General features: G+C 38.4%; 1 protein-coding gene across 2 annotated transcripts in view; it reads left to right on the top strand.

The window, feature by feature from the left end:
* Positions 1–25,658, top strand: part of LOC129764223 (uncharacterized) — a 30,613-nt gene extending 4,955 nt beyond the window's left edge. The window contains exons 1-4 of one of the 2 annotated variants that reach the window (XM_055763085.1): positions 9,104–10,047; positions 10,112–10,208; positions 10,634–10,807; positions 20,948–25,658. In XM_055763085.1, the coding sequence (XP_055619060.1) occupies positions 9,961–10,047; positions 10,112–10,208; positions 10,634–10,807; positions 20,948–21,987 (1,398 nt within the window). In that variant the 5' untranslated portion in view covers positions 9,104–9,960 and the 3' untranslated portion in view covers positions 21,988–25,658. Of the gene's footprint in view, positions 1–9,103; positions 10,048–10,111; positions 10,209–10,633; positions 10,808–20,947 lie in introns of those variants that run through there. The other variant, XM_055763086.1, reaches the window with a different exon arrangement.
* Positions 25,659–27,012: the final 1,354 nt, after the last annotated feature.

Here is a 27,012-nt window from a genome sequence, read left to right as displayed (position 1 = left end):
AGAATAAATGAACTCTGACAGCAGTGGCGTAGCGTATGGGGGCGAGGAGGCGTTCCGCCTCCTGATGTCACCCACATAGGGGTGATATGCACAACGATAAGTTTAAAAAATCCTTCAAATTTTTGATAGAACATCACGCGCAAGTAAAATATAAAGGTATATTCATCGGGTTTTTGTACCAACTCGACGGAGATTCTTGCGCACTACGATGGACTGTTCAAAGCCATTGAAGTTTCGTGAGATCCGGCCGAAAGCTTTAATAAAAGATCGAGTACACGAATTCCTTCTCAACAGATATTCGTTTGGTGGTACCGAAAGCAGACACGGTTTGCTGAGGAGTGTCGAACGACAATTAAGTGTCTTTGTCAAGGCAGTTGTAGAGGGAGTTTAGATTAAAGTTGTCACATTGGCCCTTTTCAGGTGTTTGGATACACTACAAAAAAATTAGAGGAACAGAGTTCGAAGTCGAAATTTTTAGGAAGTTTTTGAAATGCTACGTGAAAAATCAACGCATGGAGATGGGATGTACATCATTTTGAAGCTTAACTTTTAAGTTTAGGAATACTTTACGAACATGTTTTTATCTAGATGTAGTATAGTGTAGTGTAGTATTATTTATGTAGATGTAGTGGACAAAAACATCGTAAAGAAATTTACATTCGATTTCTTTCTGTTTTTTCAAAGAATTTGTGTGTGGACTAACACAATTTTTTTCAACTAAATCAAATCCAGCAAATCCATTCAACCTCATCAACCAGCATTCATTTGAAACCTATAACGTTCCTGTAGGACCTTTGAATACAGATATATTTTTGATTGAAAGAAAAATTTCCGCTTCATATATGATTATGATAATCGACAAAGGCAGTCTTGAAAATTACACTAAATTATGTACAAGGATAATTTGATACTTTGGAGAAAAAAAATTTTTTTTGCATCGATTTTAAAAACGTTCCATAAACAGGATTTTTATAGCGTTTTCAAAATTTGCTGTAATTCTGCAAATATTGTAGTAAGTTCTGATGTTTGCAGGCAAATTTTAAGCCGAGTTTAACTTACTTACAACTTACAACTTTCGATTCAAAACTATACCTAAACTTGTGCAGAAACTTGTGTTTTCATTTGTATGGCAGCACCCTTTTGTGGTTTACCAAAGGATCTATGATAATAAATGTATTTTTAAATTATATTTATATATTTAAAAAAATTGTCTTACCATCCGACGCGAATCCTTTCAGACGCTGCAAAGCCCCAAACCTTACCACATTTTAATAAGTACAAGAGACATCTTTCCCATCTGTACTTTTTTCCAAAAATCTGTGCAATCGAAAATATTCGTTGTAGAGAAAAAAAAATAACATTAAAAAATACTCATTTATTTATCACAAATACTACATTTACATTTGCAAGTCATTCGTGTGTTTGATGATGCTTATACATAGTTTTTCTGAATCTGGATTGTAAACTATAAATATATTTTGTACCAACTCGACGGAGATTCTTGCGCACTACATTTTAATCATTCATTAAAATGTTCGAGTTTGACCAAATCCTTTGATCTCAAAATAGCGTTCATCGTATCGTTGCTGAGCCGATTCTGAAGCTTAATTTTGTTCTGATTATATTCAGAAAATGGACGCTCGACATTTGCCGAAGAGTGAGGCATAGTTAGAACGTTATAAACAAGGCATCGAAGCGCCGAAAATGCGAGCGAACCGTTAATTCTTTTTAGGCATACAATTTTGTCCACTAACCCTGCACATGCTCGTTTTCCGAAACTGTGATTTCCTTACGGAGTAATTTTATCTTTAGGATACGGAATTAATTATCCACATCATGTACATTCCCATTGTAGAATCCTGGAAACGCTTCTAACACAAAGTTAATGCTTGCCAAACTGGAAAAGTTTCAAAGATTTACCATCGCCGCAGCATTGAGGGTCGAATCATCAAAATCGAATCTTTTTCTTATTTGTTTGATCAGCTCCACGAAAAAAACTGTGACAAATATCCTTTGAAATGATCTGCTGATCTTTCTGATCTTTCGCTGTCCATTGTTCTGATAATTTCTTCTGCTACTATTTCAACTTAAGAATTTTCAAATGATCTTTATATTTAGTAGCACTGGACATTGAAACAACGTAAGATTCCTCGCCGCTCTTCATGTAATATCGTGAATTCAGGTTTTCAGCCTGTAACGATTCAATCTGTTGATCTGGGGCAGAACATACGTCTTACCGTCCGACGCGAATCCTTTCAGACGCTGCTTGTAAGGAATTCCGTCCTCACGGAACTGATCAATCATTGCAATGTAAATGCTTTCATCATCAGCCGCTCCAAGCTACTGCGGCGTAAAAGTCGTCATGGTACCTCTATGTTGCTTTGTTCAAATGTAAGAAATTTTTCGCGTGGAAAAAAATCTGTACTAATCTGTACTTTTTAACGAAAATCTGTATTCTGTACCGCACATCTGTACCAAAAATAACGATAAAATCTGTACCATTCCAGATAAACCTGTACGTGTGGCAACACGGCTTGTCACTAGCGCAATGGAATAGAATACCAAGTTAAGAAAATAGAGTTAAGTTAAGTTAATTTTTGCATCTCACTATGATGGACCACGATATATCGTCGAATAAATTTACAATCAAAACATTTTTTTTTCAATTTTATTTCGTCAATAGTTTAGGTTTTATTTTAAGATAATCGATGATGCATTTCTTGTGGTAGATCATATGAATTTAAATTTGTATTTATTCCTGTGTATCTTCAATTAGACAAGATAAGCTGAATAAAAAAAAATCTGTGCTGTGACTTGTTTTTAATGCTATACAAACTCTTAAACTTTTAAACTTTTAAGCTTTTAAAAACTGTTTAAACTAGGCCTCTAAGCCGTGACCAAAAAAAATTGAAGAAGCTGTACAGCAACATATAACTGAAAGTAGGAAGTAAAAAAATAATAAAAATTTATAATTTGTCAAATTTACGAAAAGGCTGAATTCAGTGGCAAACAGAAAAAAGTAACAAAAAGTGGGAAATATAATTTCTTTGTTCAATAAAATAATAAAAAAAACCTATATTACTATGAAGGCAGTCACAGTCAGCTAAAAACGGCTGTGTACATGTGGTTCCACAAACAACGATTTCTTGACATTATCATTTCTTCTAATGATATTAACTTGCAAGGTCAAACATTTTGCACCTAACTTTGGAGTACCCGCGTCGTTCAAGTTCAGTGAACGACTTAATTTTTAGAAGAGGTTCGACATTCGGGAACTTTAAATATTGTATGTGGCGGAATGTTTTCGGTATTTTTTTTTTTTTGCAATGGATTGTTTCAAGATCTGAAAATTTACTGTACTGACTGTTGCTCAAGTACAGTTTCGACGTTACGATTTCATGTGATAAATAAAGTAATGAATGGTTTACATTATGCATGTCGCATGAAAAATAGTGTTGAAATCATACATGTTGAAGGAAAAAACAGATTTTTCATTAAAAAAAATATCTGTTTCGAATATATCACATTATATTACGCGATTTTTTTATTTTTATTTTTATTTTATTTTTTGAGCGTGATATAATCGAGACGTTACTGTACTTCAATTTTGATGAATTTTAATATTTTAATAATATCTCTCAATGCACTGTACTAAGATGCACTGTCAGTATTTTTATTCAATTTATTTTTCTCGAAACTGTTGAGAATGGCGTAAGAAAATTGAAAAGTACGTTTTGACGTGGGGCTACGTCTAACCGGAATATATGGGTGGTAAAAAAAAGCCTTAACATAGAACATGCAGGCAAAAATGAAAGGTTTCGAATGCTTATAACTCGAACGTTTCATGATAGATCGAAAAGATTTTTGCATTAATTGATAGGAAATATTTCTACGCATCTATCACAATTAACAAAACATTATTTTTCATGAGATAAACAATTGAATAACTGTAAAATGTCAAACGTTATCTAAACGCCTTAACTGCCACGTTTCGATAGGCCCGATTTACGGTTTTCCCAACACAGACGTCAAAACCAAGAAGCCTGGGGAAATCGGCATTACAAATACATGCAAGTAGGAGTTACTTCTGTTCCCACCGGAATGTTAACCTAACACCTACTTCTAAACACCACGTTCAGAATGATAGAAATATTCATGTGGCCCAAAAAATTGTCAAAATTTCTTTTTTGATGCCCTATACAATATTTTCCATAGAGCCATAGTGATTCCATTGTGATTTGGTTTATGTGCACCCGTGGCCGAATGGTTAGCGTCTCACATTATCATGCCGGTTGTTCGGGTTCGATTTCCGTTCTGGCCGAGGGATTTTTCGTCAAGGAAATTTCCTTCGGCTTGCACTGTGATCACGCGTATTTTAGAGTTTGCCACTCGGAATACATTCAAGGCGTGTTATTTGGCTTAAGAAATCTCAACTATGTATTACTTAATGACGCTAGTCAATGTATACGTTGAGAAGGCAAAAGTTCCACGGGAACGTGAACACCATTCGAAAGAAAGTGATTTGGTTTGGAGGTACTTTCTACTTCCCTACCCAGCCAGGCCCTTTTGACATCAGTATGCAATGATGTTGGATTACATGGTAGATATGGCAGGTTATGGGCCTGAAAAACTTCCTATTGTGAAAACTGTAAGTTGGACGCTATATCAATATGGTTTTGACCATTGATGAAACGGATAGCAGTTTGGCTGGATACCGGATACCGGATATCAAGCAAGATTCGATGCTGGATAGCCGGATGTTTCCGAATACAAAATTGGGAGAAACTACATGTGTACAATGTAGTCTGTAACATCCCTACAAATCTGTAACATCACTACAAATCAAAACTGTCAAAGGCGGGTACGAACTAACTAATTTGACGACAATTTGGAACTCTATGGGACGGTGCGCTAACCTAAGTTTGTAACAAAAATTACAAGTTCATACCTCTTTCGCATGTTGCTGTATAAAAAAGTATTTGGACAAGGATGAGACCGCACATAGAATTCCGAACTTACCTCACATGAGAGCGTTCAGGAAGAAAATTCCATTGCTAACGAAGTCTACCGTTGTGTAAAAAAAGGCGGGTGGATAATGTCGGGGACATAACCGGAGTGACGTAGGACTATACAAAGGGGACAGCTTTTGTTAAATATATATTTTAAATATATTGTTTTATTTTCTTCTCCTACGTGAATACCTACCTATCTACCTGAAAAATGGATTAGTTTACTGTTTATGCTTTAAGAATATGTTGATGGTTCTGAAAAGAACCTTTGGTGTTGTGTTTTTGTTATCACTCGATATTCCCATCTTGTTCGGTTAAACCTTCCTGTTTAGCTATTGCGTTTGCCACTCGCCACAGCTTTCACAGTTGGAAATTTTTTTCCCATCCAGCTTGGGACATGTTGTTCAGTAAATTACATTTAATGCGACGTGCCGGAGAAACACTTTGCCACTCACTGAAACTAATTGTTGCCTTGATGAGCGCCGAACCGAAGCTGCTCTGTTCTTGATGCGGGTTTTCTGATTGTCGTGAGCAGCTTTGCAAGCCAACTCGAGCACTCCGACGGCCGAAAATCTATAATCGCTGTATACTGGTGCTCCGGCACCAATCCGTTCGGCCTAGTTACCCTTGCGGAGCAATCAGTGAATGCGACCAACAGGGAACTGGAGACCTGCACGGTTCGAGTGAGACTTTGCCTTTCCCTTAACTTGTCCTCCTTTCTTACGTCCACGATGCCGATGCCGTACAACCACACGGGTTTACGGTTTGAAAGAAAATAAGATATTTTTTTGGGGTCCGCGTGTTTTATACTCTAGCGGTACACACTCACAGGATAGAGACAAATCGGCAGACTCAGCCAGAGGGGCGAGTCCAACGAGACGAACGAATGAGCGTTAAAAGGGAGCGATGGCAAAAAAAAACATTCATTACGATTTGTTCGCTCGTTGGATTCACATGCAGGCTAAAAAGGGTCCTTTTCAGGATCACAAAATTATCTTCAATCTAAAGGGTTTATTGTTTTGTTATCACTCGATATTCCCATCTTGTTCGGCTAAACCTTCCTGTTTAGCGATTTGTTGCCACTCGCCACAGCTTTCACAGTTGGAAAATTTCTTCCCATCCAGCTTTGTGACATGTTGTACAGTAAATAACATTCAATGCGACGTGCCGAAGCACCACTCAGTGTCGGATTGGAGGCGATTTTAACCTGTAATTGAACATTTGCGATGACAGTGGTACAGTGTCGACTTTCAATGTGGGGTCATAATTTGGATCTCTATGTTTACAAAAATGTCCAACTAAATAAGTCGCATTACATGTCCGTCCAATTAGCTAAATGTCTAACTAATTGTAAATTACTGTACTTTCAATCTGGAAACAATTTAAGAATTGGTGAAAATTGAATAATCAGGAAAGTCCCCAACTATCAATAAGCTCAGAACAACTGCCAAATTCACATACTCATCAGATCCTGCCAAACAAATGATGAAAAAATCAATTTGTGTTTTATTATTATTTTGGATATTGTTTTAGAAAGCATTGAACTGTATTTCCTAAACTCTTTTTTGGAAGGTTTAATGGCTCTGAAAAGCGCCTTGTTTTATGGAATGGTTCCAATTTAGAAAACTTAGTACTCGTGGTTTTGAAAAAAACCATTTCGAACGCCCTCGATGCCGCCTTGTTCTGGATTTGCCACCAAAGCAGTTTGTATAAAGAACAAACTTTTTTCTTCTGCTACCTGCTGCCGTTTTGCGATTGCGTTCGCCACTCGCCACTCGCTGCAACTGCCTGTTGTCTTGATGTCCACCGAACCGAATTTGTTCTGTTCCGAATGCGGGTTTTCTTATCGTCGCGAGCAGTTTTGCCAGCTAACTCGATCACTTCGGCGGCCGAAACTATATAACGCCGACTAGGTGGACTGGTGCACTGGTACTAACGCGCTCGGCTTAGCTACCCTTACGGGGAACTCCAGACCAACGCGATTCGAGCGGGATTTTGCCTTTCCCTTCACTTTTCCTCCTTTGCCATGTCCAGACATGGCTGCTTGGGTTGGTTCGTGGATGTGTTATGATGCGAACTGATGTGGTGTACGGTTTGAATGAGAATGATCGTTACGGCAGCGGAGCGGGGATTTTTAAGCTGACTGGCTGGCTCGAGAATTACGCATGTGTGAGACTGCGACCAATGTTTCGTTAATTTTTTCTTTTTCTTTTCCAATCGTGCTTCATTCTATTTCGCTGCTGCTCTGGTTGCCCGTTTTGGTCGGTACGATTTGAGGAGCACAAAATGGACCAATCAAAAATGGGCACATAGTGCATTTTGACAATGCTTGATATTTCACAATTATTCAATTATTCATCTCAAGAAAAATGAAATGTTATTCGTTATGATAGATGCGTAGATATATTTCCTATCAATTGATGCAAAAACCTTTGCGATCTATAGAGAAATGCTCGAGTTATAAGCGTTCCAAATTCTGCATTTTTTTCCTACTTGTTCAGTGCCTAGATTACCATTTCACCCCCTATATCTTCCGGTTAGACGTAGTCCTACGTCAAAACATTTCGAATCGATCGCAATCATGATCCTTGCATTTGGTGGTCATAAACTCTTCAATTGGCTAGGTTTATTAGGGTTTATCTTTCAGCTCCTAGCAGTAGTGTTTACAGCAATAGACTTCTCTGGAGCTGGTCTGGTGTACGAAGCAATGCGTAATCGGTTTTCACCATCAACTGCTGAGAATTAAGCACTTATTCATCATAACTTTCCATTGCTTAATTTTGAGTACTGTTAAAAAATATATAATCGAAGTAATAATGTAAATAAATTAATGTAATGAATTAAAATTCAATTTAGAAAAAAATCTTGCATTTAAGCAATCAAACCTTATTTTTATTTATGTATAATTGATGTTAATGAGCGGTTTCATCATGATTTATCTAATGTTAACGAGAAATTGTTGTTTTTTTTTCTAATATCCGGTATCCGGCAAATATCAACCGGATAGTTACAGGATATCCGTTTCATCTTTAATTTTGACTAATTTTGACATCTCTAAATTTCTGACTATCTTTCTTAATGTCTCAAAACGGTCACCTTTCCCGGGGTTACCTCCTACAAAGTGATCGTAGGCTAATGTTTCATGTTCCCAGCGTTCTCGTAAAAAAGTAAAAAATTAGCTACATAGCTAAATCGATCAAACAAATAATGAAAACATTCTTTGACCGGCTTTATTTCGATTTTAATAAAGCGTGAATTTGCCGGTACATAATAATTCCAAAGACATTTAGTTGCTAGCTTTAAATACCGGCAGAATAAACCTTCCTGACACAAATAGGCAAGTTTGTTCAAAACCTTAGATGTACAAACGAGGTTCATCATCCTGGCAGCGTGAAATACATAATCTTCAACCGCAGTTTAATGTTCTTTGTTCTCTATATATCAGCCACGAGGTATTTACAATTCCGGAAACCGGAAACCCTGTTGCGGCTAACGTTTCGATCTGTCAAATCATCATTCGATGTGTTCACGTAAACAAAATCTCTTATGCTAACCTTATGACAGCGTTTCGACTGAAACCGAATGGTATCATCTCAAAGTATTGTAACGAATGGCTGACCGTTTTTCCCTCGAAGCTGGAAAAGGCTGATTGTTCAATGTAAGGCCAAAAAAACACATGTCCACTTTACTACGGGTTCACCAGGAAAAAAATACGAATACGCCGAGAGAGGAAAAGAAAGAGAGTGAAAAGAAAAACACAGAGAAAGAGCGATATTATACACAACCAAGGCAGAGAACAAGATCATTTAGGACTGCTCTCTCTCTCTCTGTGCTGGGTTGAGGGAGATTCCAGGCTACACTAAACCTAGGGAAAAATCGAGGAGAATGAAAATCCACCCTTCTCGCGAAAATTTGTTGCCCATTCTTCACTTACACAGGTGTATGAAGAGAAGATGATGCTCTTGCTTTGTAATTCATTGCATTTGATGCTCTGCTTTGTTGGAAAACGAGGTTATACGACTGCTCTCGATTCCTCATTCGGTCACGAGGGCAGTGCACTTTGTGATAATCATTAGATTCTGAAGTATCATAGACTGCACTAGCAAGTCGAGTTACCTGCGTTTCGATATTTTTCCCTCTTGCATTGTTTTTGTAGATTTTTATACAAGGCCAATGCTGTACAAATTCGAAATGTACTGTGAGAGGAAAAGTGACTAACTGAGCTGAAGATTTCACAATTTTATGATTCGAATATAATTAACACAATTCTTTCTGCTGGCGGGAAGAAATTTGCTAGAATCATTTTCAGGAGGTCGAACAAGTATAGGTAGGAATCACTAGGTTGAACTCTGTATAATACAAAAAGTGAATGCATAATCTTTTGAATATAGGCCAACGCAAAGCCCTGTGTGCCATATTCTCCTGCGTTATGTACTCCAGAGTGCGATGTATATAAGTGAAGCAATTCCAGGCTGACTGCAACAAACTGTGGCAGTATACAAAGGACATGACAGTGATTTAGACGTATTTCCGTAGACTTTTCATATGCCTGTAAGCAGAGAGAAAAAAACAAAAGTGATTTTCATTAGTGAATCAATCTGTGATATGAGTTCTTAAGATTTATTCCAAGTATTATAGAACTATCGTTTAAAAGTAGTTTATACAGAGAAGAGAGTACGTACAAATCTACATAACAAAGCGACATAGATTCCCGAACATAAGATCTTCAGCTGAGTGCTAGAAAGTTGATTACTTTTAAAAATATCCTATCGAACATCAGCCGAAAAAAAATGGAGCCACTCAAACGACAATAATTTTTACGAAATAAAAACACAACAAAAGCACAAATCCTATCTGCTTCTGTGCTGCACAATTCTCGACATAAGGAAGGAAGTTCAAGCATACAAAAATTGCGAAAAGGGGCTCATACCGTGCATCACATAACACAGGGATGTGGTCTGCAGCATTATGCACACTTGGTGTATCTAAACCGATTTGGGGATGTAATTGTTTGAATTTTCGGCAAGGACTGGCTGCGGTAATATAGTAATAAGCACACCAATGAGTAACACTATCAAACCCGTGTCATATTTTCGTTTCAGGAGTCTCGCGGCAAAAGACCTTTCAAAATCTGGGACAATTGGCGCCATGTCCGTAAAGGTCTCGTTGTAGGCAGTTTTGAAGAACTGTTAGTTAGAGGTAAACAGTTTTTCTATTGGAAGTATGAGGAGCAGTGGTAGCATTCTCCAAAATAATCAAATATAGGCCAAACTTAGGCCAAGAACTGCTAAGAGAACTGGTTCTTTTGCTCTTCCAATCGACCTGTATGTAGTAAGGAGAATTAAATTTGGGCCAAATACATACACACACAGCAGTTGATGAACTTTTGATCGCAGTGTTCTGTGGGCACACTTTCTGTGTGGTTGTATGTGTGTGCCATGAAAAGTCAAAATGTACAAAAATGATACTGCGCACTGACAAAGTTCTCTCATAAAGTATTTTGGAAAGAGCAAGCAGAACAAACAATATAAAATCAGCCAGTACGGATGAATTTTTACGTGACACAGAAAAAAAAAATGTAATAGTTTGTCATTTTACTTAAATTTCCATTCCGTATGTTGTAGGAAAAGATAAGCTAGGAGTACCAGCATCAGAACCAGTTCGATTGGTTCTCGAATGCGATGGAACACAAGTAGAAGATGGAGAGTACTTTCGGACGCTAGCAAACAACACTGTGCTGCTGCTATTGCGGCAGGGAGAACGTTGGTGCCCAACAGGTGTCGATGTGATCAAAGCTGGTAAGTGTGATGCATACCTAAAGCCTGAAAAAAAATTAAATTTTGAAATAATATTTAATGTGAACAAGAATTGTCTATTGGCAACGTTATTCCGTGACCACATCTTGCAAATCGTAAACGAAACATCAACCATCGCGGTTTGTGGTTCCATGCAACAGAACAGTCTGAATATACACACTGTATTCAAGATAAGAAGAACCCTTTTTTGGTTTAATTTAAGTGTATTGGTAATTATTAGAAATTAAATTATTAGAAATTATTAGAATTATTAGAAACACAGAAATAAGAATTATTTCCAAAGCATAAAACACTAAAATATCCGGAATGTGTTGAAAAAAAAGCGGGTTATGGCCAGTTTCATAGAAATGGTTCTGATGGAAGTTTGATACTTTTTTTATGAATCGTTTATTCGTAGAGGCTCAGTTACATAAGTTTAAAGGAACCAAATTCTACATCTAATTTTAGTTCTAAAGCATATTTACAATTTTGCTTATTCTACGATTAATTGGATGGGAACCAACTACTCACGGACGACTTGAGGTTAGTAGAGTGACATTTTTTATCAGGAAGAGAAAGAAACATAAAGAGGTTAGGATAATACTGATGATTAAACACGGAGATCGATAGTTTTTAGGAAAAGATAGATTTGGGACATGTAATCAAGGTCTAACCAAACGCACCGCATTGGGTTGTTTCCCTCGGGTCCGAAGAGAGTTTTCTAAATTCGATCTGGCTACAAGATACATCTTGCACGACCAAAGAACATGCTCGATGTAGTGATAACCTTGACCACAAACGCAGAGATTGTTGCTGACAAAATTTATACGAAATAACAGCGTGTCTAACGAACAGTGATTGAGCATGAGTCGGGAGAAGGTGCGTCCCGACTCAAGTCCAGACTTTTGAACCTCGGTTTGAGACTAACCTTAGGGATAATCGAGTGAAATCACCGGCCAATTCATCTTCGTTTCACTTGCGTTGCCAGTTAGCGATGGTATTTTTGCGAACTGAAGAATAAAATTCATTGAAGGCGATTTGACGCTGATAAATGTCGCCTTCAATCGCACCCACCTTTGCTAATGAGTCAGCCCTCTCATTACCCGGAATTGAGCAATGTGAAGGGACCCAGACAAAGGCAATGACATAATGGCGTCTGGATAAAGCACTCAAAATGTTTCGTATTCTCTGAAGGAAGTACGACGAGTGCTTTTTCGGCCTCACTGTAGTATCTGTTACGATGTAATAGTGTTCAACAGGTCGTACGGCGACGCTGTCCAGCGCCCAGTGAATCGATGCCAATTCAGCAATATACACTGAGCAAGAATACTGAAGACTGTGGGAGGTGCTAAAAAAATCGTTGAACACTCCAAATCCTGAGGACTTGTTCATAGAGGACCCATCGGTAAAGTATAATTACCTCAATTGACGGAACGATTCCGATCAATGATAATCTGAAATTCCATGGATATTATGCTTCATGGACAGATCAAAATACACGGTTGGGAATATACCAAGAAGGAATAATCTGCATGGAGATGAATTCATGATATGAAATCATGAATTCAGAGTGAAAATTTAGTTCGATCAGCTACTCAAAATCCCTTGGCCGAGTGGTTAGCGTCATAACTAACATGCCGGGTGTTCGGGTTCGATTCCCGTTCTGGTCGGGGGAATTTTTCGTCAAAGAAATTTCCTCCGACTTGCACTGTGATCACGCGTATTCTAGAACTTGCCACTCAGAATGCATTCAAGGCGTGTTATTTGGCATAGAAATCTCAACTAAGTACTAATAAAAATGACGCAAGTAATACTACGTTGAGACGGCGAAGTTCCTCTAGGAACGTTAGTGCCATTGAAGAAGAAGAAGAAGCTACTCAAAATTTCCGATCACCAATGGGTTCATAACCTTACACCGGATGAGTAACCGATGAGATTAATAATTGAAACGATCTTAAAGTGGGACGCCTGCCAAAACCTCGAGACTCATGGTGTGTGTTGAGGACATACATCCCAAAACAATACGTAGACAAAGGTACTGAATTCGCTCGAGTTTGATGGGATCTGTTTTGGCAGCTGATTGAAAACAGGAGCTGCCATACTCCAACACTGAGAGAATAGTTGTTCGATACAACATTATAAGATATTCTGGATGGACACCTCACCATGTGGCGGTAATTGTATGGAGAAAATTTAATCTTTGTTGGCATTTTTTACTGAGATACCTAATATAGGCCTCCCGATACATTTGGAGTCGAACCAGACCCCAACATACTGAATATATAGCATGCTTCCTAGAAAAGACGACCATCTCAGTTTTCTCGGTGGAGAACTCAATCCCTGACCAATGGCCCAGGTTGAAACATTGTTTAAAGTATCTAGTGAGAGTCCTTGCAGGTCGGATTTGTTTGATCCTACGACAGACACCACTCCATCATCTGCAAGTTGTCTCACGCTTCAACGTTGGGGGCTTATATATGAGCCCTGGGGAAGCCCTATGTAAGAAACCCGACTTAATGCCGAATCTCCGTGAGAAAGGTTCAAGTGTTTCTCACAAAGCAAGTCATATAACATGTTATTCAATAAATGCGGCAGACCCCGAGAGTGTAATTTGTCTGACAAAACCTCTATTGAAACAGAATCAAAGGCCCCCTGAATCCGATCCCGGAACTGAATTGTTACATGCAAGGAAAGCAAGAGAGAATTCTACCATCGAAAACACGGATCAAGATCGCACCTATCTTGTGATATATATATATATATATATATATATATATATATATATATATATATATATATATATATATCGAACAATTTTCTGCACGGGTACGGAATCGGGACAAACCTTTCGAGTGAAATTAAAAATCCATCGATGTGAAAATTCCTCGCTTTCATTCGTTGAAGAGCGATTTCTCATGTTTCGAGCCACTTTCCATAATTTTTCATAACATTGACGTTTCTCGTGAAAAACCTCCTACGAACTTTCGCCAATATGCACGTTTTTACCCTTTGATCAAGTTTTTAAATTGATTTTCAAGGGCTAAATACGTTTGAAAATTTTCAATGGTTCCTCATTTCCGAAAAGCCTTAAATACATTCGATTTTTCTACATAAAGCTTGGAGCACTGACTATCCCACCATGGATTGGGAGTCCTCCGACGAATAGTGGAACCTAGGATGGGTTTTGTTTGAGCGCAAACTGCGCTGTGATAGATCGAACGAGAAAGGCAGTTATACTCGTCCAATGGAGGTAAGCCATCTCTGGAATTGATGGCCAGAGCAATTGCGTCCGCATATTCTTTCCAGTCAATCTTGTGAGGTCGTATGTCATGTTTATTGATTCAGAAGAATTCAACCCATTGGTGGTAGAAATATCGATTGGTGAGTGATCTCTTTTGAGCAGAAACAGATTTTACGAAACGTATTTCACTACAAGAAAGTTTATTCACGTCTAACTATATCGAGTGATTTTTATATTTGAATATTTGAACGTATGAGAAAGAGAACAATGACACATGGGTGATGGTTGGTCTGTGCTGTCAGGTAGTCCGACTCAAAGTAGTCATTTAAACACAATAGACCGGAAAGTCTCTTTAATTCCGTCGTCCCCAGTGCTTTGGTGAAAATGTCAGCCACCACGATTTTCGTAGGCCGATAGCTGACCTGCAGTACTCCTTTGTCGCACAGTTCCTTGATGTATCGCTCTTTCGTTTCTACATGCTTTGAGCGACGTGATGTTCGTTCGTGTTTTGCACGAATTGGAGGCAAGACTGATTATCCTAATGGTTGGGCAATCCAAATTCTCTCCAAGATCTTTTAATAGTTTTCTTAACCACACAGCATCTTGACTGGCCTCTCCGAGGGCCACGTATTCCGACTCCATAGATGAATGCGTTACGCAATGCTGCAATCTGCCTGCTCAGTAAACTGCTCCTCCTGCGAAGATAAATACGAATCCTGAAGTAGAACGACGAGTTGTCAAGTCGCCGGCCCAGTCGGCATCGCAAAATCCAACAAGGCCTGTATCGTCGCTGAAATTCAGCCGCATATGGTTGGTCACCTTCAAATATTGAAGCACTCTTTTGGGTGCTGTCCAAACGGCCACAATTGGTGCACAAACCTTCCTTCCGATAATCGAACCACTTACAGCTACATAGGGTCTAGCATAGACAGCTATATATAACAGTGCCACGACGAGTGCGTTCGGTGTTCTGTATTATCAAGAAATGGTGTGCTTGTATCACTGGTCGATGCTAATCCCGTATCCATGGGACTCTCCGAAGCTTTGGCATCTTGAAGTCCAAAACAAAACACAATCTTCTCAATATATCCCGCCAGTGAAATGCTGTATCGCCCGTTACAGCGATGAATTTCCTTTCCCTGGAATAAACTCGTTTCCACCATCTAAATGACGCAGAGTGAAGTTTCGCCATGATGTCACTGCCAGAAAGGTGCGCAAAGTTGCTTCTGCAGTGACCGGAGCAAAACTTTCATTGTAGTCCTCACCGTACTGTTGTGCAAAACCTTGCGCGACGAGTCGTGGTTTATGCTTTACCAAGCTCCGGTTGGCATCCCACCTAATTTTATATATCCAACTACTCCCAATTAGTTTCTCACCATACGGCAACCGCATCAGGTCCCAAGTGCTATTCTCAATATGAGATTTCAGCGCCTCCTGCACCGCTTGGAACCATTCCGACTTCTCAGTAAACGACAAGGCTTCCCTCAAGTTTCGTGGTTCTTTATTCTCAGCTTTAACGTAGTTGATCTCCTCCATCAGTCGCTGTACCGGAACACCTTTGGTCGAGTCCTGCTCACCTTCAGCAACAAGCTCAAGTAAACGTGTGTCCCTGCTGATTGTCACCAGGTTCGTGGCCGGATCGAAGAATCTATACGCCTTCCGCACTTTTGAGTAGTTCAAAAAGGTTAATTTACCGACTATGTAATCAAACTTCCGCCGTTTCTCATCCGGCACGTGGACGAAGGTGGCTGATCCTAACACACGGAGAAAAGAAAAGTTCGGCTTCTTGCCCGACCAAATTTCAAATGGCGTGACACTAACCGCCGCTGTTGGTAGATGATTATGGAGGAAACTGGATGTAAACACTGCTACTCCCCAAAATTGCTTGGCTAGCTCTGCCTCAGGCAAGAGACATCGCATCATTTCGCCCAGAGTGCGATTCTTCCTCTCGGCAGTACCGTTTTGTTGAGGACTGTGCGGAGCTATCTGCTGCGATAACATTCCCCTATCCGCCAGGAATTTCTTCAATCGAACACAAAAATACTCGCCCCCAGCATCTGCACGAATTACTTTGGGCGATTTACCAAACAGGGTCTGTATCATGTTGGTTTGACGACGACGTCCTTTCCATCTCCGTTTGTCGAACGGAATTTTGTGGAAATAAACCCCGATGCAGAGATCTTCTTCCCATCGGTCAGGCCGATGCTCGTGATTATCGGACTTTCTTTCTGCGTTGCAGGTCATATGAAAAGAGGCCCCTGAGTCAAGTAACCACAACGTAGAATCACCTTCCAGCACAGGTTCAGCCGTCAAACACACCTCATCCGCTTCTTGTTTATCTCCTGCAATAACTAAATGTGCCTTCTGATTAGAAGATTTGCTCGCAGCTTTGTTTTCTTCCGCCTTTTTTGATTATCGATCGTATTCCAGTTCGCGACAGTCGCGTCGGAAATGTCTTCCCTTGCCACAATAGTGGCAGATATTTTCCTTCTTGTTGTCTGATTGTTTAGGCTTTGTTCCAACCTTGAACGATTGCTCCGCATCTCCGCACGGACTTTCTTTTTCTATACGCTTCATCTACTCCTCTGGTAGTTTGCCTTTAACGAAGTTCAAGTCGTCCTCTGGTCGGCTTTCCAAGGCAATTATCAACCCATCGTATGACTCGTGGACAACCGTGGACAACTCCTCAATGGACAACCCGATCAGAGCACGCGCCTTACCGTGGTTGGTAATCCAGGCAGCATCAAGCCCATCGGACTTCTCCTTCTTGACGACGTCCTTCAATCCTTCCTTCGTCAGCAATAGGGCAACACGAAGTTTCCAGATTTCATAGTTGAAATCGTTCAGCTTCTGCAACGAAAAATTCAAATCTGCCATTTTTCTCTTGCAATCAGACAAGGAAGAAATTCACGCGGTTTTACAATTTTCGCGAACACAAACACAACACGATTTCTACCGACGAGAATATTTTCCGCCCGCGTGACACTGGGCACATAACCTTTTGAAAAAAAAGTATTTTACAAAAAAATAATAAACGTATTTTACTAGAAGAAAGTCTTTTTACGTCTTACTACATCGAGTGATTTTTATCATCAAATATTTGAACGAATGAGAGAGAGAGAGAGAGAACAATTCGCGTTGACGGTGGAATGGTGACGACATCTGGATACGACATTATTTTTTATGAGGCCAACTATTCTCTATTGGCGATCTAACGTACAAATCTACACCTAGGCGGCGCTGCGGTGAAAGTGATGATGGTTTTAAATTTTGCCATGTGACCTTATGGAAGGTTTGTAGTTCTTTCCATAAATTACAATGTTATAATCATAAAAGATTATTTGATTGCGATGAGTTTATAAGAAATTTAATTCTGCGCAATTTTATATATACATGTTATTTAATTATCTCTTTCAGTAGTGAAAACTATAAAAATGTTGACAATGGTTGAATTAAAGAAGGAAATTCGAGAGCACAATCAAACACAAGTAGAGAAATTCCTGCATGTGAGAAATACCTTGGAAAGCCCGGAAGTAAAATATGCGTGATTTGTTTTTGAGTTTTAGGTTACATTAGCATCATTTTCTTAGTTCAAAAACAAAATCCAGATGTCTCACCGATCGTTTACGTTTTGCGTTAGATCGCCAATCAGATTAGTCGACCTTAATGCATTTTTAAATTGCTAAAATTTGTAGGAAAATTTTTTTTACCTACTATAAGTACGTTGTTCTGACCCTAATATCAACTATTTTCTATGAATTTTCAGATATTCTCACCAAAACTTACCATTATAATATAAAATTATCTTGAGACACAATTTTTGCATGATATTTTTTCACTTCTTGCAAGCAAAAGTGATTTTCATTTATATAGAGTACTATTTTGATTTGGGTAAAATAATTTTCATTCATAATTTTTATATTTAAAGTGTGTTCATTTCTTCTGCAAACCCATATTGTCATGTCTACTCCTCCATTCCGTAATACGAAACTCAATGCCGTCAATGCGGATGACACATGGTCCGTGCTGTCAGGTAGTCCGACTAAAGGTAGTTGAAGCTGTGGAAGGTGATATCACGACAATCACTACCGTTGGGATCCTAGATTACAATCCACTTGCAATCTAACGATAGTGAATTCGAACAAATTAAAAGTTCAAGAGCACTTGGGTTAGCAGAAGGTTTCGGTACACGTGTTGTTTCCTCAGTGTTTAAAACGGTCATATTGAAGCTCTCACAAAGGTCATATATCAACAATGAACGATTGTCGTCGTACTGTTCCCCCCCAGCGGTTCTGTGAGAGTTCAGTTCTCCCAAGATCAGTCGTGGCTCAGGGAGGCGTGAGCACATGTTACTAACTTGCTTGCGGCTAACCGCAGCTTTTGAAGGCCAATTCAAGCTAACAATACAGAGGTATTTGCCTCTGATGTTTGCATGAAAATCACCTGCTTCGATCCCTCCAATAGGTTGAAGGTCAATTCGAAAAAAATGAGTGACACTTATTGATCCCCAATAGCACTCCTTCGTATCCGTCATCACGGTCCAAGCGTATAATATTGAAATCGTGGAAAGAGAGACAATTTTGCGAAGAAAGCCACGTTTCGGACAAAGAAACAACATCACAATTGATGTTGTGAATTAAAAATTTGAACGTATCCATTTCAGGGATAAGACTACGACAATTCCACTGCAAAACAGTGATGTCTCCGACTTCTCTATTTAAACTAGTCATCGAGAGGAACAATCATTGCAAGGAGGGTCCATGTTCACATCAATTGTTGCAAAAGTGTCTTTATTATTGGAAGCATTGTGGTAACAATGGTTCTGATGGAGTCGGAAACATTAAAGCATGTGAAGATTTGAGCCACAAGGTCAGTCAACTTTATAAATCCCGATTGGGAAGTTGAGCTGGACGGAAAAAAAGAAACAGTTGGGATTTTTGATGTCCCCTCGAGTGCTGGGTCGTTCGAAGGTAAACTATCCCCACGGCAGCCAGGAGGAACCTGATTTTGCTTATCCGCTACACTCGATTTTTTTTGGCAAGCTAACAGGGGATATCACCGGAGGGACTTGTGATTGAATTTTTGGAGTGGTCACATTTTTGCGCCGGGAATTTTCTTGGAAAATGAACGGTGTGCCCTTGTTAGCTGTGTCCGCTTCCATTTCGTCAACTGGCAACGTGGAGAAGATATTGTGTGTGGAGATTGGTTGTTGTTGGGCTAGTGGAGAAGCGTCCTTTAAAATTTCCACAAAAGTGCGCTTCGAACGTTCCTTCAAAGCGCGCTTCGGCTTCTGTCAGCGACTCTTATAGGTTTCACAAGCTGAGAGCACGAGTGGGGTTCCTTCATAATATGGACTCTTGTGCTCAGAATTCAAAATTGAGCTCCTCCAAATTAGTTACACAGTCTCTTTTGGCCGATTTCAAGTCGTTTTTCAGAGAAACAATATCATCTTTGTGATTGGAAATTATAGCTTTCACAGTTTCAAATTCTTCGAAAATGAACTGTTGAGATGAATTTTTTCCGAAAAAGTTTATTAATCAGACTCAATTACTTATTATCTAACGTTCACAGAGTCAAATTTCACCTTAAAATATAACTTATTTTCTATATATTTAAGACTAACAATTTAATAATAACTAAATCTAACCCTACATTGATTGGACAGGATTGTGGACTAGGATGGAGCGAGTGGGGTAGTTTGGTTTGATGAGGAGGGAAGGAATCAAATTGTGATATCATTTCTTTTGAGAAATTGGTAAAGAGAAAACATAAGGTTGAGTTCACGACTAGCCAAGATGTCTCTAACCGGTAAGTCAGATTGCCTTCCTAGTGCCCTGAGTGAATCCGATATATGAGCCCTGGCAGAATGAAAGTTCATACGAGACCAAACCACATGCTCGATGTCATGATAACCATCACCACAAACGCAAATATTACTATCAACGACTTCAATGCGATACAGATGTGCATCTAACAAGTAATGATTGGACTGTTAAGTTGCCTTGATGTATTCAATTTCACTCTCGAGTTTTTTATTCGAACAGAAATTTCCTCGATTCTTGCATTCATAATATCACTAGTTTCGAGGATGTCTTTTCTCATCAGCTTATGTTATTTAAACAATAATATTTTCACATGGCTTTCATCGCCCGATGAACCAACATCAGACCCACCCACTAATTTCTCACGGAGAACCACTTGTTTGCCGTTTATTATTATTATGTTCAGTTATAGTAGACTGTACATATACACTAGAAACACTAGCAGCACAACAGCAGCAACACAACAGCTAGGAAAGAGCAACAACAGCTCACGATTCAGGAGTGCCACTCAGCATCTGTAACGAACAACAGGTGTTCTTCGATAAACTATAATCTAGCGATACATGTTAACGCAGAAGGCACACATTCGTGAAGCAGAACTAGTAGTCGTAAATTCATACAAATCTGTCTTGGAACGTATTTGAGTGCAGAAGCCGTTTGTTCTTTTGAGTTAAAGTTAGATCACTTTCGGGACAATGGCCTTTATTTATAAATCAATCAAACCGAAACTAGTTTCTATATTGGTATGGATATAGCTGAGACTTTCACTTATTCCTTGAAATATTCTGACAGAGCGTCTATGGAACTTTCACTTGATCAAACTTCCAAACAATTTTAACGTGAATATATCAATGTTCAAGTTCAAGCAATTTGACGTTCGTGATCACTACCTTCTCGGTCGGCGGTTCAGTTGGATTTTTTTCCTATGGTGGACTCGAACACAACAAAATCAAGACATCTCTAATCGAACGATCCCTTCTCGGAGTTTGCGCGTAGCAACAAATTCTACGATTCATTTTTATTCATATAGATTCAGAAAAAGATATGTCCACTGCTATAATACGTTTTGTCTCCTTTCAGCCATATCTGCCATACCTAAAATCGTCTGCGAGACTATATATGCATTGGATCTGCAGGATGAAACACCATCTTGGAAAATTATGGATAACAAGGGACGTGTCACCGTTGTATTACACTGGGATCAACGACAGGGCAATCAAGGAGGAGGACAAGGTAGCAGTAGTAGTGGCATCGGTGGCGGCGGTGGCGGAGGTGGAGGATTGAGCAATGGCCCTAGCTCAGAGAAATTTTCGCCATCGAAGAAAAGTTTATCAACCCAAAATTCTCTGGACAAAGGTTCTATATCAGGTCAACAGCGGTACTCGAGCCCACAGATTACGGTCATCAACCACGATGATCCGCAGTCAGCTATTTACCACTCTGCTAGACGGCTGTCGAAACAGGGTGGTTCCTTCGATAGTGCTGTTGGAGCTGTTCATATTCATACTCCCGAATGTGCTCACCATGCTCACACGCCCACTAGGGCCGGTAGCCCGGGAGCGACTGAATGTGACTTCCACTGTTGTGCCCTGCATGAGGAGGGAAGAAAAATTGCAGTACACAAAAACGTGGCCACGTCTCCAATACAAGATGGTTCCGCGAGTCCACAACCACCACCCAGTAGCCTTTCAGATAGTAGACGAACATCTACCACTAAAGGTCACGTACGCTTTTTGGATATTGGCCCAGAGCGGGATAGTTCTGAAAGTGAAACAGAGAACACGGTTATGGAGGATGAAACTGTCACTTCAGAAAAATTTTTGCTACTAATTGATCAGCTTTCGGTGGATCAAAAACGACACCTTAGTATAAAAGATATCGGTATCATTCTAGAGCGTCTAAGTTCCAAAATCCTTGATGTAGAACGGTTGGATCGGGAAAGTGAATCCGACGATTGCTACAACTGGACGATCAAAGCAACGATACGTGGTGATGCGCTACGTGAATTGGGTGTTATATATAACGGTAACTACTATGCAATATCGGAACATCCTGGCTACAAGGAGGAGAATGAAGAGAACGGTGATGATGTAGAGGAGGAAGATGAAGACCGGTTATAAGAAGACATCTCGGCGTTTGTAGCAAACTAGCAGAGTAGAGCAAAATAATACAATAAAGCGAAATTCACTGACGAACAAAACACATTGAGCAGTAACATAACACTTTGTTTGATGAAATCAAGCGTACGGATGACGATGAGTGCGGATTCGGAGATTTGTTAGGACGTGTGTTGCCACAACCTTTGTCATTTCGAGTAGCGCATGTGTAAACGTGAAATGGAGCCGGAAATCGAAAACACTCTCGAAGAAAAAAACACAAATGCTGCCATTAATAAGAAACGTATAAAAATAACTAAATTAATTTGTGAAAGTTATTGCTAATGAACAACAGAAATATCTAAAACCTAAAAATAAAGAATGGAAACGCACATCATTGTAATCGTTACATAAAATGAAGCAATTAATAGAAATCAATCTAATGGAGCGGGCAACGACACCTGTTTCTAACTGCATAAGGCGACGAATAAGATCAGGAGATACGTGAGAACGAGAAGGACGAAATTTTAAGAAGTTAAAAGTAATGCATACCCTAGACATCAGCTGTGTCTAATTTCATGATAGAAATAGTAGATAAAATAAAATGTGGGATACGATTGCCACGAATTTCAATAACTGGGAAAACCTTGTAATCAATAATAATAGTAACATAGTAATAATGTAATTACCAAAAAAAAATAACCTATAATGAGGAAGAAAAATCAGATAAACTCGTAAAACCGCAGTCGTATCGCCAAAGTAGAATTTAAATCAAAACAAAATAATAATATATATTATATTATTAAAAAATATGTATTTAAATACATCATTTCTGTAGAAATGATAAACTTTTTACTAAAAACCAGAAAACCAGAAATGAAATAGAAAAATAGTTATGTATCAACTGATTAACAAATAAGTATATTTGTACACTTGCACATATAGCTGTGTATACGTATGGATTCCTGCATGTACGTGTGTATATTTGTATGTGTAGGTGTGTATGTGTGTGGATGTGGGCAGATGTATAGATTGAACCACAAAATCAATACGAAGGAGGATACAAACCGATACTTTACTCACTTGATTTTTGTCTAATTTCATTTTCATTTTCATTCGAGCACATTTCTTAATTTCAACGAAGGTGTACCAGAAATCCGCACAATATATTATAAACCGATAATAAAACGGAACGAACACACATACTCCAGCACAACACGTTACAGAGAACAAACACTAGGAACAGTTTAACGAGAGCATAGACGCATCTACTATGTTATCCATTAAAACGAATATATGCAAAAGAAACTCAATCTATTAACGTAAAAAGCAGATCCCGAAGTAATACGTTTAACCTTAGAAGATGATCTCTGAACGTGAAGGCCAACTAAACATCTCTGTACATACGCACAGGCGGTCACAAACACTAAGTAATTCCCATGTTCACACACACGCGCTCAACTTTCAACTATACATATGAAGACGATGCATGTGCTGTTTACAAGCCAACATAGGAATTCCGTACAAACCTAGCGCATACATTAACAATACGGTTAGCATCGAGAATGAATCGTTTCAATTTTAGATTCCCGTAAGTGGTTATTTAGAGATTTATGTTACGAATTAAGTGTTATGGGTTACCACCACGGAAACTATGGTAGTGTGACTTTTTTTTCTTAACGCCACTAATAGTACCAAACAGTTTAGTAAGCTCACGACTACTTGTGTCTTAGATCATTGATTGAAAAGTACATGTTCATTTGAATATACATTGAAAATGAAGAGAAAGACTAGTGTACTAAACAACTGTAGCCAAAATGGTGTCAAAAATGTCGGGCCGAACCAACAAATTTTGACTTTACAACAGCCAAAATGGAACGAGCAAAACAGATGAAGAGCTTTGAGTGTGAAAACCCAGAACTGTCAGAATGACAAAATTACTGTTAGACAGAATTCGAATCGGCGGTAATTGCTAGTATTCCACAGTTTAAAATTCTCTACTCGAGTTGAAAATTCGTTTTTCCACACAAAAAAACCGCAATCGATGACACTCACCTCACAGCACATTCTAACAGCCTATAGCCCTTGTATGCATGGGACGAATTTAAAAACAAAAAGAATCTTAATTTTCTTTTGTGTTTGACTGATTATTAGAAGCAATCGTATAAAACATAGATGCACTAGCAGAACTGTTAATTTAGTCATCATGAAAAATATTCTTAGATACTTCGGAACAACACTCAGCAAACGGAGACGAGATAAAATCAGAAAAGCATATATAAACGAAAAAATATATAAGGAACATAAATGGATACGTTAAGTTGTTGATCCACATACGTAGAAATAATCAAGGAAAGTTTTAAAAAATATGACAAATAAAAAAAAGAGAACGAACTACATTCAGAGAATTGAATTATTTTATGCCAAAAGAAACACAAGAATGAGTCTCCTATCACCCCGTTTTACCAAAATATAGACGAAGACGAAAACCCTGTCGGAACTCGCTTATGAAGCAATTTTCTTCTCAAATATCCGATGTAGTATTATATAAATGAATACGAAGACTCCCGTTGTATATTCCATCGCTTAGTCAATCATTGTTTTTATATTTGTACGAGAACAATCAGATATCATGCGCAAGGCCACCACTGATTTAAGATGCGAGATAAAATTCATCTAAACTATACTGCAAACGAACCTCTATATTTTGTATACATTTTTTATGGAAACTAAACTACATATATATCATTTGATGAATAAAGCTATACCAGAGCAACGGTGCCAACTTGTAAAACGAATCGATTCACTTGATTGTTTGTTTTTATTTTACTTTAATTTCATCGAACCATACAGCGGCTGAAATTCGAACCTGGATGCGACTTCAGGTCCTTTCTCATGTCAGTGGAGCAAACTCAAACACCTACCATTCTCACACATCTCGACAACCACTTGATCATATTATGAGTGCAGTGAAAGGAGTTCCGGTTGAAAATGAAATGAAAAATTTATGTGGTTGAAATAGACGAAGAGCATAAGTTTACAGAAATATCTGACACTGCCCTAAGCCCTGAATGAAATTTAGTAAAACCAAATATTAACAAACGAAGTGTGCGTACGTTTTATAAATATTGGGAAAAAACATCAAATCATAAGAATAACGAAAAAAATATAGCGAAGGGCCGACAATCCTTCAAATTAATTGAGATGAAAATTACTTAGACAACTAACGATATCGGTAATTTTTTTTAAATAAATAGTCAAAAGAAATGGAAAAAACCTAAGTCGATGATACTTAATGTATGGTTATCGATTGAAATTAGCCAAAGAAGTGGAGTAAATCGATTACGAACGAATTCATTTAAAATCTAGAATTATAAACCTAATTATTCAAGTATAAATGAGAAAAAAATTAAACTAAATAAACGGGTTTTCATTATATTTCAAACAAAAATAGAACAGAAAGGAATAAAATCGACGAATAGGCAGATGAAGGCATAGTAAAAAAGGAAAACAATGTTCAAACGACAGGTGAAAAAATATGTATAAATATATGAAAATATATTTAACAAAAATACAACCTAATGTTTTGTATAGAATATTTCTGTTATATTATGTATAAATTATTTAAAGTAAGTAAACTTAATCGCTTAAGAAAGGTTTAAAATAAAATTATAACACAGGTTGTTTAAATTAAAGAGTACTGTTTCATTTCAAAGTTTCAATGATATTACTGTGATATGCTTCCAGATAAACTCAGTTAAAATTTAAAAAATGATATTAAAATAAACTGTCTGAAATATCACCGAAACTCGAGAATCGCTGCCTATGCTACACCGAGTCAATCTGTGTATTCAAAATATAGGGCCGCTCTCAAAACAGACTCTTCGATTTCGAAAAGAATGTAAAGGAGCTGGAAAGTGGATGAAAGGCACGCGGGACCCTGACGACCCTATCCCAACCAACATAAATTGAGCGTAGGCAGCATAAAGCAGGGCTCACGCACATTGTTTGGAGTCGACATTGATACATTCCAGCATTTGATTTCGTTGGATAGTTTCCTTTAGAAAACGACGTTTGGATACCAATCCGAAGGCTTTATTTTGCGATTTGCAATTAAAATCACCTTTGCGGTATGGGACGAAGCACTTCATTTTTAATTTAAGTTATGATTTCAATGCCCATGATTTTCTATACTGGCGATAAAAAACAAAATTTGGTCGGGTAAACGTAATGCACCAGTCAAACGTATGCCATCCGACGCTCGGTCGGACCAAACTGAAGGATCGTCTCCTATGTTCCAAACTAACCGGGCTATCGTAAAACACAGGATTGCTTCCTAGTGACCGCCGCTTCTAACGGCGGGTCGGCGGCTTAGGGCCGCCTCGGCTCATTATTCTCGTTAGAAGGAGACTTCGTCACCATTACATTGACCCAAGAATAAATTTCATTTCGAAAAAAATAAATGCATAATTAGGCTGACCAAATAGTTCAGGAATAAAAACGGGACACGTGAGCCAAAAAAATGCATTTTTTGAAAAATTTTATGAATGAGTGAATAAAACCGAAAATGAATCCAAACAATCAAACCTTCATAGATTTACCTGCTTTGTTCTCTATAACGAATTTTATTCGTTCATGTTCAGATGATGAAATTTTGCGAAGCAGATTAGAAGTTTCATCTGCTTTCAAATCGCCTCAGCTTCAGATTTTCATGAAAAAAATGAAAATAGTCAGAATTCATCCGAAAACAAACAATGTTTTTATATCTCTTTATTTAATAACAGTCAGCCCAACGTTTTTCTAACAAGATAGCAAGATAGTCACACCATTTTTATCCATTTTTGCTATTTCGTCGTATACTTTCATTAGAGCAGTCTCAGAACTACAGGGTGGGCCATTTAAAGTGGAAGGATTTGTTTTTGCAATAGCAAAGTAAAGAAGTGGAATTTTAAATTTTTTTTTTGAAATTCATTTATTTTGTTCCAAGGAGATTTGTTCTAACTACTTTTTGATTATGATATCTCGTAAATGACTGCCTCTGGCCTTGAC

Source organism: Toxorhynchites rutilus, chromosome 2 (genome assembly GCF_029784135.1).
Source record: "Toxorhynchites rutilus septentrionalis strain SRP chromosome 2, ASM2978413v1, whole genome shotgun sequence".
Taxonomy (NCBI): domain Eukaryota; kingdom Metazoa; phylum Arthropoda; class Insecta; order Diptera; family Culicidae; genus Toxorhynchites; species Toxorhynchites rutilus.
This window is presented reverse-complemented; position numbering and strand designations above follow the sequence as displayed.